General features: G+C 33.1%; 1 protein-coding gene and 1 pseudogene across 2 annotated transcripts; one reads left to right on the top strand and one right to left on the bottom strand.

Annotated features, from left to right (window-relative positions):
- Positions 1 to 2,756: 2,756 nt before the first annotated feature.
- On the bottom strand, positions 2,757 to 4,980 carry LOC104723189 (CBL-interacting serine/threonine-protein kinase 12 pseudogene; annotated as a pseudogene). Its single transcript, XR_015572535.1, has one exon. The product of XR_015572535.1 is annotated as a CBL-interacting serine/threonine-protein kinase 12 pseudogene (transcript).
- Positions 4,981 to 13,857: 8,877 nt separating this feature from the next.
- LOC104723188 (shaggy-related protein kinase eta) lies at positions 13,858 to 17,198 on the top strand. Its single transcript, XM_010441520.3, has 10 exons — positions 13,858 to 14,172; positions 14,820 to 14,915; positions 15,018 to 15,350; positions 15,450 to 15,524; positions 15,619 to 15,675; positions 15,761 to 15,901; positions 15,989 to 16,039; positions 16,120 to 16,215; positions 16,309 to 16,392; positions 16,476 to 17,198. Exons 1-10 carry the CDS (start codon positions 14,158 to 14,160, stop codon positions 16,671 to 16,673), a joined length of 1,146 nt encoding a protein of 381 aa, XP_010439822.1. The 5' UTR covers positions 13,858 to 14,157; the 3' UTR covers positions 16,674 to 17,198.
- The last annotated feature ends 88 nt before the right edge of the window (positions 17,199 to 17,286 follow it).

Below are 17,286 nucleotides of genomic sequence, written 5' to 3'. Positions count from 1 at the left end.
ATACCAACACAAAGTTTCACAAAAAAAAAAAAAAAAAAGACAGTGAATACACACACATATATGTATATACCCTACAAATTTAGCACAAAAAATGACAAATACATACATAATTCATGTTGTCTAGAGAAATCATCAGTTTATAGAGCAGAGAAATGAATCAAATTACTAACCTCAATCAAAACATAAATTGAGAATCCCCTTCACTTTCACCAGCCTGTAGGTTGTATATATGCACAAAATAAATTGAACATTACTTGAAAAATCTTAACCTATCAAAAATAAATAGAAATGGGATAAAAATTGAAAATTTTATTAACCTGATGCCATTCTTGTCAATGTGAAGCACATACATATCTTATCGGTTAATAATCTTGAAGCCCTCGAGTTCTCTGCGTAATCCATAAAAAAACTGCAATAAGCCTTTGGAATTGTGATGAAGCCATGTTTTATCTCCATTGTAGATGATAATAATGAATCAGATTATCAGAAGAAGGATATAAATGCGAGAGAGATAAAAAATATGTTGTACCAAAATAAAAGCTCCGCGTGAGATTAGGTAAGATTTTTTAATTTTCATGGATGATGATTTGATTTAAGCAATGTTACTTTCTCAAATATGTCACGGAATATATGGAGAATATACCATATAATTTGTTTCTCATTTAACACTGAACCATGAAAATATTTCCTTAATTATCGTTAGCATTTAAATTTTTCATTTTTAGATAATAAATACCAATGACATCCTTGTAAATAAGTGTCAACTTCAGGATTTATTTTATAAATGTTTCAAAAAATGTATATATAAATTGTTGTGTGTCTTTTAATCAAACATTTTAACTCATGATTTCGTATCAAACATTATAACGGTGATCAATATATTTTAAAATTGATGTGTGTCCTTTAATCAAACATTTTATGATTTCGTGTTGAAGGTACATGTTAGTATAGGTTATGCCTTCAATATAGGCATGTGTAGGTATCATTTGTTTTTTAAAAATTGTCTTTTAAATAAATATAATGGCAGTTTTTTGTAAATAAGTTGATGTTTTGAGGGTTATTTGATAAAAAGTATTATGAGCTCTGTAATGCTGACAACTCAGTTTTTTTGTCAAAATGTTCCTCTTTTAATATATAGGAGATAAATCTGTTATCAAATACCAGATTTATGGAAGCAACCAAAAAAACTTTCATAACAATAACAAATTTACCATAACATATTGTTTTCACATAGGTCACTTTAGCAATTTTTAAAAAACGTTATAAATTTGTTATTAAACGACATATTTTTGGTTAAATTAAAAAAAATTTCGTAACTTAAAACAAATCTGTTATCACTAGAGGTCAACCTAGTAATTATTTTTCTATAAAAAAATATGTCGTTTCTACGACAAATTTTTAATCAAGAAAATAAATCTGAAATAACTGTGGAAAATAAATCTGCCAAATATTATATCAAATCTGTCATATATTGTGAAAGTCTGTGGTGTCTTTATAAATAAGTCTGTCGTAAAAAATAACTCTCTCATCAATTATAAATCTGTCATCACTGTAGTTAAAAAATCTGTCGTCCAAAATAAGTCTGTCATAAAAAATCTGTCATACAAAAATAAATCGGTTGTACAAAAACAAATTTTTCATACACAAATAAATCTGTCATAACTAGTGTGGCAGACTTTTGAAAATAATTTAATTTTCTTTAGAAAATTTCTGGGAGGGTAAATTTGACTTTATTTTTTATTTCCTAACAAAACAAAAAAAGTATTTTAGACAAAAAAAATAACTCATATAACTCTCACATTTTATGAGTTACTTTAGTAATTAACCTCTTAAATTTGGGTCGATCTAGTTTTTCTCCCAAATTATTATTATTATTGCGCAAAAGAGAAGACATCTGCAGATGGGCTTTAATGGTGCATGTGGGTTCTGTTGCTAAATTGGGTCACCAAAACTCACCACTTGCAAATACATTCTTTCTTCTGCACAAAAAAAAAGACAAGGAGGACTTGATTTTTTTTTTTTTGCTGTAAGTTTAAAAACAAAATTATGTTTCTTACACACCAACAAGGCAACAAGTTACATTTTAATTTTCATCTGTAACTAAAAAAACCCTGAAATCACAATACCCAAGCAAGTGATGATATTGCATTATTTCAACTTTTTTTTTCAGCAATAGAACAAAAACCAAATAAGGTGGGAAAGAGAAACAAACCAATGAGACTGATGATTATCATTAAGCACATTTAAACAAAAGCTCAAAAAAAACAAAGAAGTTTACAAGTTAGTTATATCATCAATTGCATCATCATTAATCAGCATCACAATCATTGTCACAAACATATATGCTTTACACTCTCACATGTAAATCAAGCAAAGCTTGGCCACATCAAGGAAAACAGTTTTCTGTATCCGTGATTGTCAAATCTTACAAAACATAAATATCTTTGTAGAAAAAGACAAACTGCAATCAAATCAAAACCAACTTGCTTCACACCAAAAGACAAAACACTTCACATGGTTGTTGGTCAATTTCTCTACCCACAAATAGTTAAAAATTCCCAATACGAAAAGAAATAAACTTCACCATCAAGAGTCTCCCGCCATTAAAATCTTCTAAGAATCAACCAAAAACAAGAGCAAAGAACAAGAACATTCTTCTCTTCTTGTACTTTACCCATTTTAGCAAATTATAAGACAAACCCAAAACAGAAATAAAACCATTATCATCAGAATGACAAAAAGATGAACTACAAAGATGAAAAAAGCAACTTTTCTTATTCATATCGTTGTCTTTGTACATATCAAAGATATGATTTATGCGAAACTGTTTACAATTCTCCCTTACCAATAAAAAAAAAAAAAAACTGCTAAAAGGTTAGTAAAAAGACACAACTCAATTTCTCTAACGATTCTCTCCAACATAAAACATAATAACATTGTTACATAACATGATTCTAACTTTCACCAACCCTAAGCAGCTTTTTTTTTTCTTCTTTTCAATTCAGATAACCAAAACCCAAAACTCCCATTAGACAACAGGAAAGGAGAATCAGTACGTATACATAACCCCTCATGATCTCTGGTTCTGTGGCCTTTTTCATCTTCTATTCATCAGTGTCAGAAGGCAAGTAACAAACGGGCGGCGAATTCGTGATTGCTGCGATTGCGGTTTCGGTTTCATCAACCGCTGAAACAGCCGCAGGCTCTGATACTTCATCCGCTGTCAAATTCTGCAACTGAGGTTTCAACTCGTTGTTACAAAAGTCTTCATACTCGGTTTTATCACCTCCCTTCTTCTTAACTTCCACAACAACCAACGAAGGTGTCAACTCGAATATCTCAGCAGCAATCGTCAATGGACCTTTCACTCCTTGTCTTGAACCTTCGAGACTCACCCTACAATCCTTCTTCCTCACTGTAAAGCTCACAACTTTAGCAATCTCTTCCAACTTCGATATAATCTTCGTAACCGGAGCACCAGAAACAAACCTAGAACCCTCACCATCGTCATCAAACAAACCTGACAAATCAAACCCTTGAGAAAACGATATAATATCGAAAGCATTCAAACTCGCTGGTCTAGGCAACCCTCCAACTCTCCTTCTAGGCTCCAAATACTCAATCTCAGACTCAGAAACCGCAGAGTCTCTATCCGATTCAACGGATTCAGACTCCAACTCATCATCATCAACAACATTACAAAGCTTATCATCTTCCACATAAAACTTAATATGCTTAAACCCTTTCTTGAACCAAGAATTCTCCATAATCTCAGGGAAAGTAAACCTCTTCTCCGGATTAGTCTCCAAGAGCCGAGACAAGAGCCTCGTAAGCTCAGGAGAAAACCACCTAGGACACCTAAACTCCCCTCTGTAAATCTTCTTATACATAGCCATAACATTCCGATCATGAAAAGGCAAGTAACCAGCCATCAACACAAACAAGATAACACCACAAGACCAAATATCAACTTTAGCAGCATCATAACCTTTCCTAGCCAAAACCTCAGGAGCAACATAAGCAGGCGTGCCACAAAACGTATGAAAAAGCCCATCTTGACGCATCTGATCAGAGACAGCACTAAGCCCAAAGTCAGAGACTTTAAGGTTACCATTCTCATCCAACAAGAGATTCTCAGGTTTCAGATCTCTATGGTAAACACCTCTCGCGTGACAGAAGGTAACAGCTGAGATCAATTGCTGGAAATATTTGCGAGCTACTTCTTCTTTAAGACGACCTTTAGCTACTTTGTTGAAAAGCTCACCTCCGCGAACGTACTCCATGACGAAATAGATCTTAGCTTTCGTAGCCATGACTTCGAAGAGCTGGACGATGTTTGGGTGACGAACACGTCGTAGGATCGAGATCTCGCGTTTGATGTGTGCGATTAAACCGCCTTTGAGAACTTTCTCCTTGTCGATTACTTTGATTGCTACGCTCTCGTTTGTTTTGACGTTACGAGCGAGGTAAACTTTAGCGAAGGTTCCATGGCCGAGAAGCTTACCCATTTCGTATCTTCCGAGGATTAGAGCTTGTGGGCTGCTTCTCTCTTTTGGTAAAGATGTCTCTCTCACTATTTTATTGGCCATTGATGGTTAAAGTTTGAGTCTTTTTTGGGGGGGTTTTGTTTGTTCTGTTTTTGAAGGAATCGAGAGAAAGGGGGAGTGGGGAGAAATCGAGAATCTGGGCGAGTTTGTTGCTCGCAAAGATTTCGAATTTCTCACCTGTTGATTCTTCTCTCTCTCTCTCTTTCGTTTGTTTGAAAATTTGGAGATTGTTGTAGAGGAAGAAGAAGAAGATGAAGATGAAGAAGACGAAGTTTCTCTCTCTTCTCTCTTTCTCTCTCTCTAGTGTGTATTTTAGGGATTCACTAAAAATAGCTTCTGTTTATATCGTCGCCATATATATTTGGGAATATGCTTTTATGAGTGTTCCTCTCTAATGACCCAAAAATACGGTTACGTTTTTTTTTTTTTTTCTTGAAATAAGATATCGACTTGTATTGTATCACTTTATAAAGTCACTTTTATTGTAAGATATTTTTAGTACTAATGCGTCATTTTCCCGACGATATATATAATTTGTTTCAAAATTTTAAAAACAATATCATCAACTTGCCAATTTCTAAATTGTTTTTATTTGAACATGAAGGTACATTTAAAACGTATTGAACCCGATGAATAAGACGCGTGACGATCATTTTCTAGTAGGATCATCATTCACGTGAAGATAATACAATTTTAATCATCCGTAAAGTTTATTATTACAACTTGTTAGTACATTTTTGGTTTTATTACTTGCTGCATGTATTCTGTTTTTTTTCCAACCAACCGTACTTCTCATGCCTGTACATCAATTATATATACACCACTTGTTTGCTAATTGCTACAAATACTCAAAACAAAAACATAAGTCACTATCATAGCTTTTGTTTTGCTATAAATCCTTCGTTTAGAACCGCTAATGTCAAACAATAACGCAAACAATTGAAGAAATAAAAATGGTTAAAAATCGGATTGATGTTGAATCATTTTAAATTATTGTAGTTGTGGTCCAAACGACTTTGTATTTTTAATAACATTGTTTTTTCAATAGTTTTTTTAACTAGATACATTGCATTATAAACGCTTTTAAGAAAACTGAACGATTAAGAAGGCTTAGAATGATTTTTGTATATTTTTGTATTTTCAAATTCAAAAATTCTAAACAAATAAGTAAGTACTATGTTTAATGGTTAATTACATGGGATTAAGAAAAATAATTAGTCGTAGAATACACTTGATTAATGATAGGGAAAGACAATTACCACCAATAGCTATATGAGAGGAGTAGGTCAAGTTGGTGGTCTCGAGACGAATCTAGATCGTAGATTACATATGAGTTCAAAAAATAAAAAATAAATATCACATCACATCATAAATTCCACGTAGCGTTAAAGATGACATCATTAGTGTGTTCTGTGGCTGTATATTCAAACGGTAGTTTATTAGATTTGTTTTACACGTGGCTGTTACTCAGCGATTGCTTTATTGTAAGTGGTCTCGAGTCTCGAGTCTCGAGCTTTCTATCTGGTTAGTGTTGGGACCTACGTCATTTGATCAAACAGCTGTTGGGTTTAACCACAGCCGTTGGCTTGCGGCACATGAAAACGTTGTTGTCTTTACATAGAGAGTCACGGAAATTACGGAATCAAGCTATACTAGTATAATACTAATACTAGTGATTTCACCAGAAATTCATAAGCGTTTCATACGCCAAAAAAACTCGATCGAAAATATCTAATTCATTGATTCAAACTATACTATAAAATGGTTTGATTAAGAAAAATCTAAAATAATTAACTTGTAATAATCGAATCCAAATCTACTGTAACGGTTGGTGAAGAAGGTTGGTGGGGTCGTAAGGTCAACGTACGTAATGGTCGGTCAAGAGTTTATTATTATAAGCAAGAGTAATTATCATATGAAAAAAGGTTAGATAGTCCATTTGAAACGATAATGATGTAAATGATATTTTAGATAATTTTCCTTTTATCTCTATTCTTTTGATGCTGATTAAGAAAACACAAGTTTTTTTTTTTGCTTGGTTACAAATGTTCCACACTAACTATTGAATAACAACTTTTTTTCTCCTATAGACTATATAGTACAATCGCATTTGGCACTTGCATTAAGTTAATATTTTCACATAGATTTAGCTTGTCTTCTTCGTAGATTGTACGCACACACGTTTTGTTTACATGATTTAATATATGTTAATTCTTTATGTAAATGTAATACATAGATGAGAAGACTATATGGTATACAATATTCGTGCCTACCTTGGAACAAATGAGGCAAATTCAAAACGAAAGAGGCAAATGCCTTATGGCCCAGATTATATGTTACGTTTATAGAGGATCCCATTTCAATATATATATTACGTATATTGGTTCAACTATTCTTCTCTTGGAGCTTTTGTTGTGTACTTTGAAACAAACTTCTATATTTAAAGACAAGATTTTTTTGGTGGTGGCAGAAACAGATCCGTTTGTTATTGGGTTAGTCTTGGTTGTAATTTGGTTCTGGTGGTTCTCTTGCGACTGCTGGTTTGAAGGAGAAGAACGTTTCCTGGTCTGGTATGGGTTCTCTTTCGATCCTCTCTTCTTTGGACTGTGGGTTTTTCAACTAGGCTGTGTTGTTGGTGTTAGTTTGGCTTCAACCGTTGGTTTCAAGTTGCTTAGTGAATTTTGTGGTTTGTGTCTTCTCTCAAACTTGCCTTCTCTGTTGGTTGGAACTCATTCCTTAGTTCTTCTGTTCTATTAGGTCTCCTGGCTAGTGAGTGTTTGTGATATATGCTAGGTTTCGTTCTTTCTGCTTGTCATCCAGATGGTATTTTGTTGCTAGCCATCTACTAGCTCTTTTCGGCGGCTCCTTTGAGTTGTGGTTTTGGGTTTTAGGCATAGTAGTGGAATCGTCTTTCAACTGTTCTCTTGCGAGGAGGTCACCAGTTTTGATTTTGTAGATGGTTAAAGCTGGGTCGACGAGGGTCCACGTGTAAGAGCGGTTAGTCCTCTTTGGCTTGTCTCAGGTCGAATCTCAAGGTTTATTCTTTGTACCTAGTTTGGCTCGCCTTCTCCTGACTGGTTTTGTGTGGCTGGATGGTTGTGGCTTCTGTTTCTCTAATATCGCTCGAGCTTGCTTTCTTTCCTGCCGGTGTTGATGATGGTTTGTCGACGGTGTGCTATTATGTTTATGGCTCTTCCGGTCTTATTGGTACTCTCCGACGTTTACAGGTTCTATGGGAAAGCTTGCGAGTTTCTTTCTGGTTCAGTAGGGCAGTTTTAGTTCTTTGGTTCTTGTTTATTCCTTAGTAACCTGTTCTTTAGCTAGGTTGTTTAGCCTTTGTATATTTGTTTCCGGAAGTGTGTAACTTGCCGGCTTATGTCTCTGGAAGTGTAACTTGTCAGCTTATGCTTCCCTTGTTTGGGCTTAGTTTAGGTGATTTCTATGTTTTCACCTTTTTTGTAATCAAGAGATTGTAATTTGTTCAGTTCAGTTCTAATATAAAATCAGATGACAAAAAAAAAAAAACAAGTTTTTTTTTCTGGTCAACTGATTTAAATTACGGATTTTGTTGGTATGATTCCAAAAGATTACAAAGAAATTCAGATACTTTCGCAACAGAACCGGAAGATTCCAAAGTTAGCATACTGTCTAAACTGATCTACTCCAATTGAGAAAACCTGACCTTTACAAAAATATGGTTAAAGCTAAACCATCGGGAGACAAAGATACAATCCTAGCTAAATAGAAGATGAAACCCTCTTATCTTCGAACGCTTATGAAGCCAAGCTGGAAAACTATAAGCAACATAAGATTGAAATCTGCACTCACTTGTAAGTTGTAATACTATGAGCGATGAGATGAACTCCTCTATAAACTTTTGGTCTCTCTATTTCCAATCTCCACTGTACAAAAACCCCCAACAAACTTAACAATTTGCCGGATTCATAATAAAAAGATGGCCATGCTTTGGGTCTCAAAAGACATTGCATTAGGGAAACATCTTCAATGGCAAAATTGTCATTAACACATCTATGACTAATCAAGTTTTCCACATCCCATCGAATAGCTAGGAAACTGGCCTGATCTTTGTTTGGGACATTAGTGAACGCTCTGCGACTGTGCAACAACACCATCCCATCATCTCTCAAAACCCAAGAACAACCTGCAAGTTGGTTCTTTCGCGACCAAGACACCCCGACAATGCACTTGAACCATAACCTGGGTGGAGGCATCCACCTCTCTTTTGTTTCTGCTGTAAGCAAATCAGACAAGTTTATTTCTTTCTTTCTTTTTTTTTTTTTTTTTGTCAATTGAATTTAACAATCCTATGAATAATTTGAGAATGCGGCCGATGTCTGTTACAGTCGTTTATGTCTTCCTGCCGAACCTGCCCTAAGACCGCTACGATTCATAAGTACGCTTACAAGTTACAAAAAAAAACATATCGTCAGATCAACAGTTTGATCAAATGCGGTTATTTGATCCCTAGTATTGTTACCGTTGTCAATATCGGCTCAATTGACTATTTATTTTTCAAAAGAAAACCTGTTATTTGATTTCTCAACGAGTTTATGAGAAAAATAACAAAAATCTCCATGAGAGAGGTCTCATGAGCCTGAAAACAGTAAGTCCATATTTAGGTGGCGTTTGAAGTTTGAACATTTTTGTATTTCAAAAGCAACAGATTTGGGCTTTTATCAGTTTGGCAACTATAAAAATGGGCCTATATTATAGATTTCTTCAAAGTATAAACAAGTTCCCTCAATGAGATGCCATATATCACATCTTTACACGTGAATAAGAACCAAAAAAACATATATATCGTTAAACCATTATGCAAAACTATAATAAATTAAACTCTCCTAAGTTCTCATTTATCTTTCTTGTAGACCATGTATTGTACATAGGAGATTGTATGAATTTATAGACCTTGTTAGAAAAAAGCTCATTATCCACCACGAGTAGCTAGCAACGGTTATGTATGGTATTGGTATAGTAGGCTAAATTACTACTAGTCTTTCAACCGAAGACTGCCAAATGTTAACATCACAATGGATGGTGAAGTGCACTATAAAAGGACTTTAACGTTTTACAGCAACAACAACAAGAACTGTCTTTTAAAAGAATAAATAAAGACAGAGAGGCAGAGGGAGATAATGAGTTATGAGAAGTTTTTGACTAAAACAAGTTTGAAGTTTTGACCAGGGCCACCTTCTCCCACCGACTGCCAACCCATCCGTCTTCCAATCCCATCTTCTGTCTTCATTTCTCCCATAATATTAAATTGGAAAAAAATAGCTAAATACACCAAATATAGGAGAATACATGGTCACACATACCAAATATATTATTATATCTTCAACTACACAAAATATATGTATTACATGACCACATGCATGAACTATATAATGTTATGTAGTCAACACCATAGACATACAATCCGGTACACCGGTCGATTGACTCCGACGTTGACTCCGGCGAAGACCGACGTTGACTCCGGCGAAGACCGACGTTGACTCCGGCGTTGACTAAAAAATTGTATTCTAAATTTTTTTTAAAAATTATATTAAATCATTAATAGTTTTTTATGATTAAAAAACATATTCAATTCAATATATTAATATTTTTATATATCTCTAATGTATTCATTCTTATAATTAGTTAATTTTTATTTTTAAAACATAAACTAATAGTAAAATAAAAATCATTGATAATTATTTTCAAGATGTAATATAAAGGTATTTGCAAAAATATTCTTATTTTATACCCTTTTGCAAACATACCCTCTATATTGTTTAGCTAAAATCAATTTTTTGTATGTTTATCTTTTATATATTAGAAGTAAATATTGTGAATTTATTTTGTTGTTGTATACATGTTATTAAAAATATGCAAATTTTATAGTAAAAATATCTAAAATTTTATACAACATTTACTATGCAAACTATAAAGTAAAGAGTCATATACTCAATCTTTTGCATATTATTTTTTATAATGAAAGTAGTTGAATTTGATTTTATGATTTTGTAGTATTTAAATAATCTTATTATCAAAGATTTATAATTAATCATTATTTTAGCTTTAAAAATAAAAATTAACTAATTATAAGAATGAATAAGTTAGAGATATAAAATATTTAGATATTGAACTGAATATATTTTTTAATCATGAAAAACAAAAATGTTTACATAATATTTCTTATTTTTGAGTTTTAATAGAAAAAAAATTAATACATTTTTTTGGTCAACACCGGAGTCAACATCGGACTTCGCCGGAGTCAACGTCGGTCTTCGTCGGAGTCAGTCGACCAGTGTACCGAATTGTATGTTTATGGTGTTGACCATATAACGTCATATAGTTCATGCATATAGCCATGTAATTTATATACTTTGTGTAGTTGAGGATACAATAGTATACTTGGTATGTGTGACCATGTATTCTTCTATACTTCGTGTAATTAGCCATCTTTTTTCCTATTAAATTCGATACATTTATTTTTCAAATCTGTTTAGTTTTCTTCTACTCATAGTGTGGTCTAAACTTCAATTATAAAATGGTGCAAACTAATTGCAAATTACCGGAGTTTATAACTTGTAATATTCACACTTTCGGAATAACTATAATCTGAATTCAAAATTGATAAATACGTTTATGAACTTTGAATGAATAATTAGAAGAAAAAAAAAGACTTCTAGGACTATTTTCATTCATTATTAAACTACATCATATGTTGTTTGTAGATAATAACTTGTTACTTGTTAGTATGATATTGGAATACCATAGACGTTAGTTAGGGAAACATTTATAACTAGTTAATGAACTTAATTAAATGTTTTAATTTGACACCGTTTCTTCAGAACATTATAGATATCTTTGACGTAAGAAAACTGACTTTATATATGTTTGAAAATTAAGTTTGGTTATTCAAATATTTTATTTATAGATGTTGTACTAAAGGATATATTTAATAAGAGAGTTTAGAAGGGAAACAATAATTCAAATATAGAAAAGTTCAATAGCCAAACTAAGGAAGACAGACAATAATATTGTTGGGATGCTTGAAGAAATGGCAAGAATAATGCTTCAAGGAGAGGTGTTATGATTTTTTCATTTCTCTTGCCGACGGTTAGCTGTTAGTTAGGCAAAAACAGATCATTCATTTTTAGGATTTTGTCTTCCCTTTCGTACGAATCCAATTATTATTCTCTTCTTTATGTATATATATACTTAACTTTGCGTTTCATTTTCATGTTGTCATATTTCTTCGTTACATTACATTATTAGTCAATTTTATTCAAAATAATTAGTTCTTCACTCTCTGCCTTGTCTCGAGCCTCTTCACATGGTGCACGTTACTGTTATTTCCCATACCACAAGAGATAAACATAATCTTTTTATCTAATTATAGTATTTTCGTTATTCGTATAAAATATATGTTTTTCATTATCCACCAAAAGAAAAGAAAAGAAAAAACCCAAAAGCTTATCGAATGAGACCGATTTTCTCTTAGTCATTTCACTATGCTTCAATAGTTTTACTATTGTATGTATTATATTCGTCAGATTTTAAAGTCGTACAATGAAACAATAGACATAAAGTATCAAAAACATTATTATAGAAAACTTAGATATATGTATTTTGTCTCATTAAACATTGTGAAATTATGATTTTATACAAATTAAAATGTAATTTGTATAAAATTACAACTAGATCGCACAATGATTTCAAGTGTACTAGGTTCATTCGCGTTTGCAGACAAATAATAGGTTCAAGTTTACTAAACTATATATATAAATCGTAACAGCTTACTACAGTGCAAATCTGCAGCTAAAACCTGAGCGTATGTGTATATGAACATTTAAACTGGTTGGCTGGTTGCTATTGTATACTATATATATACGGTTGGATAATACATCTATCGACATAGAAATTATTGAGTCTAAAGATAACTCAAAAAATATGCAATGTAAATCCATCCATACAGCCAAAAGTATGTATGTCCCATGCATAATTGAACAAAAAGAAAATTATATTATTATTTATTTTGTTGTCTTCTGCAAAAATGCTAGTACTGCTATCATTATCATCATTGATTTTAATATTGATGTCTCCAGAAAAAAATATATATATTAAAAAAATATAAAGAAGAAAACAAAAAACACAATAAGTAAAGCTACACTATTAGGTAATAATTATAAAGCCAATTTAAGTCTGAATTTTTTTATAAAATAAGAAAAACATTAAAAAGCTAAGACCAAAGAAACATAAATGCTTTTTTTCTTTCATCAATTGTCAAAAAAGAAGTTTTCCCACCAAATGGTCAAACTTGGATCTTTGACAAATTTGTTCCAGTTCATCATGCTCTAACTTTTCTATTTATGCCTTAGATAAGTGTTTTTTAAATAGTTAATGTTTGGTGTAATTCATCGATAGGTACAAAACAAAACTAGATGTAAAGTAACGAGTAAACTAAGATCAATTTAGCTAGACTTAGATCTAATAAATTGAATATAGAGCAGCCGACCAAAACTAGATTGTCAATTCTATATATCACTTTCATCGTAATCATTTGTAAAAATAATATCGAATACGATATGAAATTAACCGCTATCAAATATTATTATGTATATGTTAGTAACTTACGGTTTATAACTATATTTGTATACCACTTATTGATAAGACTAAAAAACTTATACCGTTTTGTGTTATCAATTGGACCATGGAATTATATACTCTCCCCATCTCAAAATATAATATGTTTTAAGTAAAAACCCGTAGATTAAAAAATAACCACTTTAAAAAAGTTCAACCAATCATAAACAAAACTGCATAAAATAAGTAATAAGAAAATATAAAAGTAATCTAAAAATTACTTAAAAAGTTAAAAACATCTTATATTATAAAACAAAGAAAAATCACTAAAACATCGTATATTATGAAACGGAGATAGTATAACCGTTTTAGCCAAGTTTTCATAGAGATTACTGATAATACATTTGACTTTTTGTTTGTTTGTTTAAAAACCTTTGAACTTTTTTTTTTTTGACATACAATGAGAGATATACCTTGAAAATGTCAGTCAATATTGAGAAAAAAAGAAGATTAGTAAGCAAAGCACCATGAGTCCATTGAAAGGGGGGATTCAAATTTGACCGACAAGAACATGATGCCCCCTCCCTCCCTTTGATGACGAAATTTCCACAAAAGAGTTTACCGGGTCTGTATTCGTAATTAAACAACAAGTCCGAGGATGTATTTGTAAATTCGTCTTAACAAACCATAAAAAGAAAATAAATAAAACAATAATAAAAAAAACACGAAAGAAAGAAGATGGCGAAGAAAACGGAAAGCAAAGGGGAGATAATAGGAGGGAGAAAGAGAGCGAGCTGGATTCACATGCTCTTGTTCCTTTCTCTCTCTTCCCTTTTTCTTCTTTCTCATCTTGCGGCTTCTCTCTCTCTCTCTCTCCTCTCTCTCCACCATGATCATCATTACCAACCAAACTGATTGAAACTCATTTGTTCTCTCTCTCTCTCTCTCTCTCAAATCCACTCCCTCTCTCTTTCTCTCTTTATCTTCTCTCTTCTTCTGTGTCTCTCTATCTATCACCATGGCTGACGATAAGGTAAACCTACTTGTGTTCCTTTTTGCTGTCTTTCAGATAGAATAAGATCCTGTTTTTTTTTTTAACCTTTTCAATTACTGGTCTTTTTGAGAGTTCTTGTTCTTGTAGAGAAGTCTTATTAGTTTTAGTACTCTTTGAAGTTAAAGGGGGTTTTTTGAGTTCTGGGTTTGTTCAAAGTTTTTACCTTTTTTGAGTTAGCTCTAGATATGGCCTGCTCTCAATGAGTTTTGAGTTCTGAGGAAACAAAAATAGTTCTTTATAGCTGATTTGTATCTCCTTAGTTGTGTAAATTGAGCATCTTTTGACTTTCTAAATCAGTAGCTTTGCTGTTGCTGGGATTTATTTATGTCTAATTTGTCTCGATCTGTAATTGAATCCACAGTTTGCACAAGTTGCTAGATCCAGAATTGAGCTATATAGATTCATTCATTCTAGTTTTATTTTTGTTATACCTTTCTTCTGGCGTGACAAAAAACGTACATGTTTTTTTTTTTACTAAAATCAGTTTCATTCTGCGTAACGGCTATTTCTTAACCACTCTTTTAGGATAAAGTTTCCTTCTTTAGGCTTTTTGATTCTCAGACGAGCATTATACTTTTCAGCTTTTACTTGCGTTTTTATTGACCTTGATGCTTTGTCTTTTGCAGGAGATGCCTGATGCTGTAGTTGATGGCGGACATGATCAAGTCACTGGTCATATAATTTCCACCACAATCGGAGGCAAAAATGGTGAACCAAAACAGGTATATTTATATAGGCAGGACTAAACCAAGTAGATACACTTTTTATGTATATGCAAAGATTTGTTCCTTAACGAAGATATTTATTTCCTATGTTTTTGTTAGACAATTAGTTACATGGCGGAGCGAGTTGTAGGTACAGGCTCGTTCGGAATAGTTTTCCAAGCTAAGTGTTTGGAGACTGGAGAAACCGTGGCGATAAAGAAGGTTTTGCAAGACAGAAGATACAAGAACCGAGAACTTCAGTTGATGCGTGTCATGGATCATCCAAATGTGGTTTGTTTGAAGCATTGCTTCTTTTCGACCACAAGTAAAGATGAGCTATTCCTTAATTTGGTTATGGAGTATGTCCCTGAGAGCTTGTATCGAGTTCTTAAACATTATAGCAGTGCTAACCAAAGAATGCCGCTTGTTTATGTTAAACTCTACATGTACCAGGTAACAACAACATCACACTTTGCCATCTTCTGTACACATAACTGATGTACATAAAAATTTGTACTTATTCTGATATTATATACCCTTTTGTCATGTTAGATCTTCAGGGGACTTGCCTACACTCACAACGTTGCTGGAGTTTGTCACAGAGATCTAAAGCCTCAAAATCTGCTGGTATGCATTTACATTCAAGAAACAGCTTTATGTATTGTTTCATCTCTTGGTTCTTTCTTTGTTAATGTATCTCTTCTGGTCTCTTTATACACAGGTTGATCCTCTTACTCATCAAGTCAAGATCTGTGACTTTGGCAGTGCCAAACAGCTGGTAAGACTTCGGCACATATGAACTCTTAGCGTTTATTGTTTTGTGTGATCTTGCCACTTACTGATGAAATTTACTGTTGCTTCAGGTTAAAGGCGAAGCCAACATATCTTACATCTGTTCACGATTCTACCGTGCACCTGAACTCATATTTGGTGCCACGGAGTACACAACTTCAATTGATATTTGGTCTGCTGGTTGTGTTCTTGCTGAGCTTCTTCTTGGTCAGGTAAACAATATTTCAGTAAGTTGCTTCTTTAGCCTCTCGTAATTTTGCGGTAGGACTCTTTCTGAGGATATCTTTTCTTTTATACAGCCGTTGTTCCCTGGAGAAAATGCTGTGGATCAGCTCGTTGAAATTATAAAGGTAAGAATTCTTAACAATAATATATTTCAAGTTACATTTATTAGCTACAAATCCTCATTGTATGGAGTTGTTGGACACAGGTTCTTGGTACACCAACTCGAGAAGAGATCCGTTGTATGAATCCACATTACACAGATTTTAGGTTTCCACAAATAAAGGCACACCCTTGGCACAAGGTTTGTTATTTTTTCTTCTCTTTTACATACATTTTGTTTTGTTTCAGTTTCCACTTAGTACATCAACATAATTATATTTACATTTTAATTTAGATCTTCCACAAAAGGATGCCTCCAGAAGCGATTGATTTTGCATCAAGGCTGCTTCAATATTCTCCAAGTCTTAGATGCACCGCGGTGAGCATTGTCTTGACATATCTTCTGTCTATAAAAATATAAACTGAATGCTTAATGTTTTTTTGATGTTCTACGTATTACAGCTCGAAGCTTGTGCACATCCGTTCTTTGATGAACTTAGAGAACCAAACGCGCGTTTACCAAATGGACGGCCATTCCCGCCTCTCTTCAACTTCAAACAAGAGGTAGCTGGAGCATCACCTGAACTGGTCAACAAGTTGATTCCAGACCATATCAAGAGACAATTGGGTCTTAGTTTCTTGAGTCAATCTGGAACATAAAAAGAATCTGCAAAAGACAAACAACTTTATATATATAATGTACCATTACACGAGCCAGAAGGTAGTAGTAGTTGAAGATAATGCGGAGGACACAATTCGAAGTTTTACCTCCTCAAATTCGTTCAAGAAATGTTCTGTTCAGACAAGTTTGATGGTCAAAGCCAGCTGCTACAAACCAACCAACTTCCCCAAATCTGCTGAAACAAAAACCCTCCAGTTGTATCTGCTTGCTTCTTTCTCTCCTTTTGAATTTGGTGAAAAAAACACAAAATCTCCTCTTTGCTTCTTTTCTTCTTTTGTTTCTGCATATGTAAATGAGTTTAGTTCAGATATTTTTATATAGTAAAAGTTTGAGGAGAAGGTGATACAAAGTGTTTCATCTGTCTACCATGAAGAGAGAAAAGGCGGGAGTTGCTGCAGTTTAAGGGGTTCCTTTGGTTTTTTTCTTTCTTTTCTGCTTTTGAATGTTTGTCTTCTTCTATTTTGTTACCAAGTTTAATGAAGATGGTTTGTTTATGACTCAAAGTCTCTTACAAATGCAATTCTTGAAGACTCTTTCTTGGCTTTGTGTAAAGATTCACCATACCAATCAAAGTAAACAAAGAACAGAAAA

This window comes from Camelina sativa, chromosome 11 (genome assembly GCF_030686135.1).
Source record: "Camelina sativa cultivar CO46 ecotype springtype chromosome 11, ASM3068613v1".
Taxonomy (NCBI): domain Eukaryota; kingdom Viridiplantae; phylum Streptophyta; class Magnoliopsida; order Brassicales; family Brassicaceae; genus Camelina; species Camelina sativa.
Note: the sequence above shows the minus strand (reverse complement) of the source record. Positions and strands in the feature narration are given on the sequence as shown.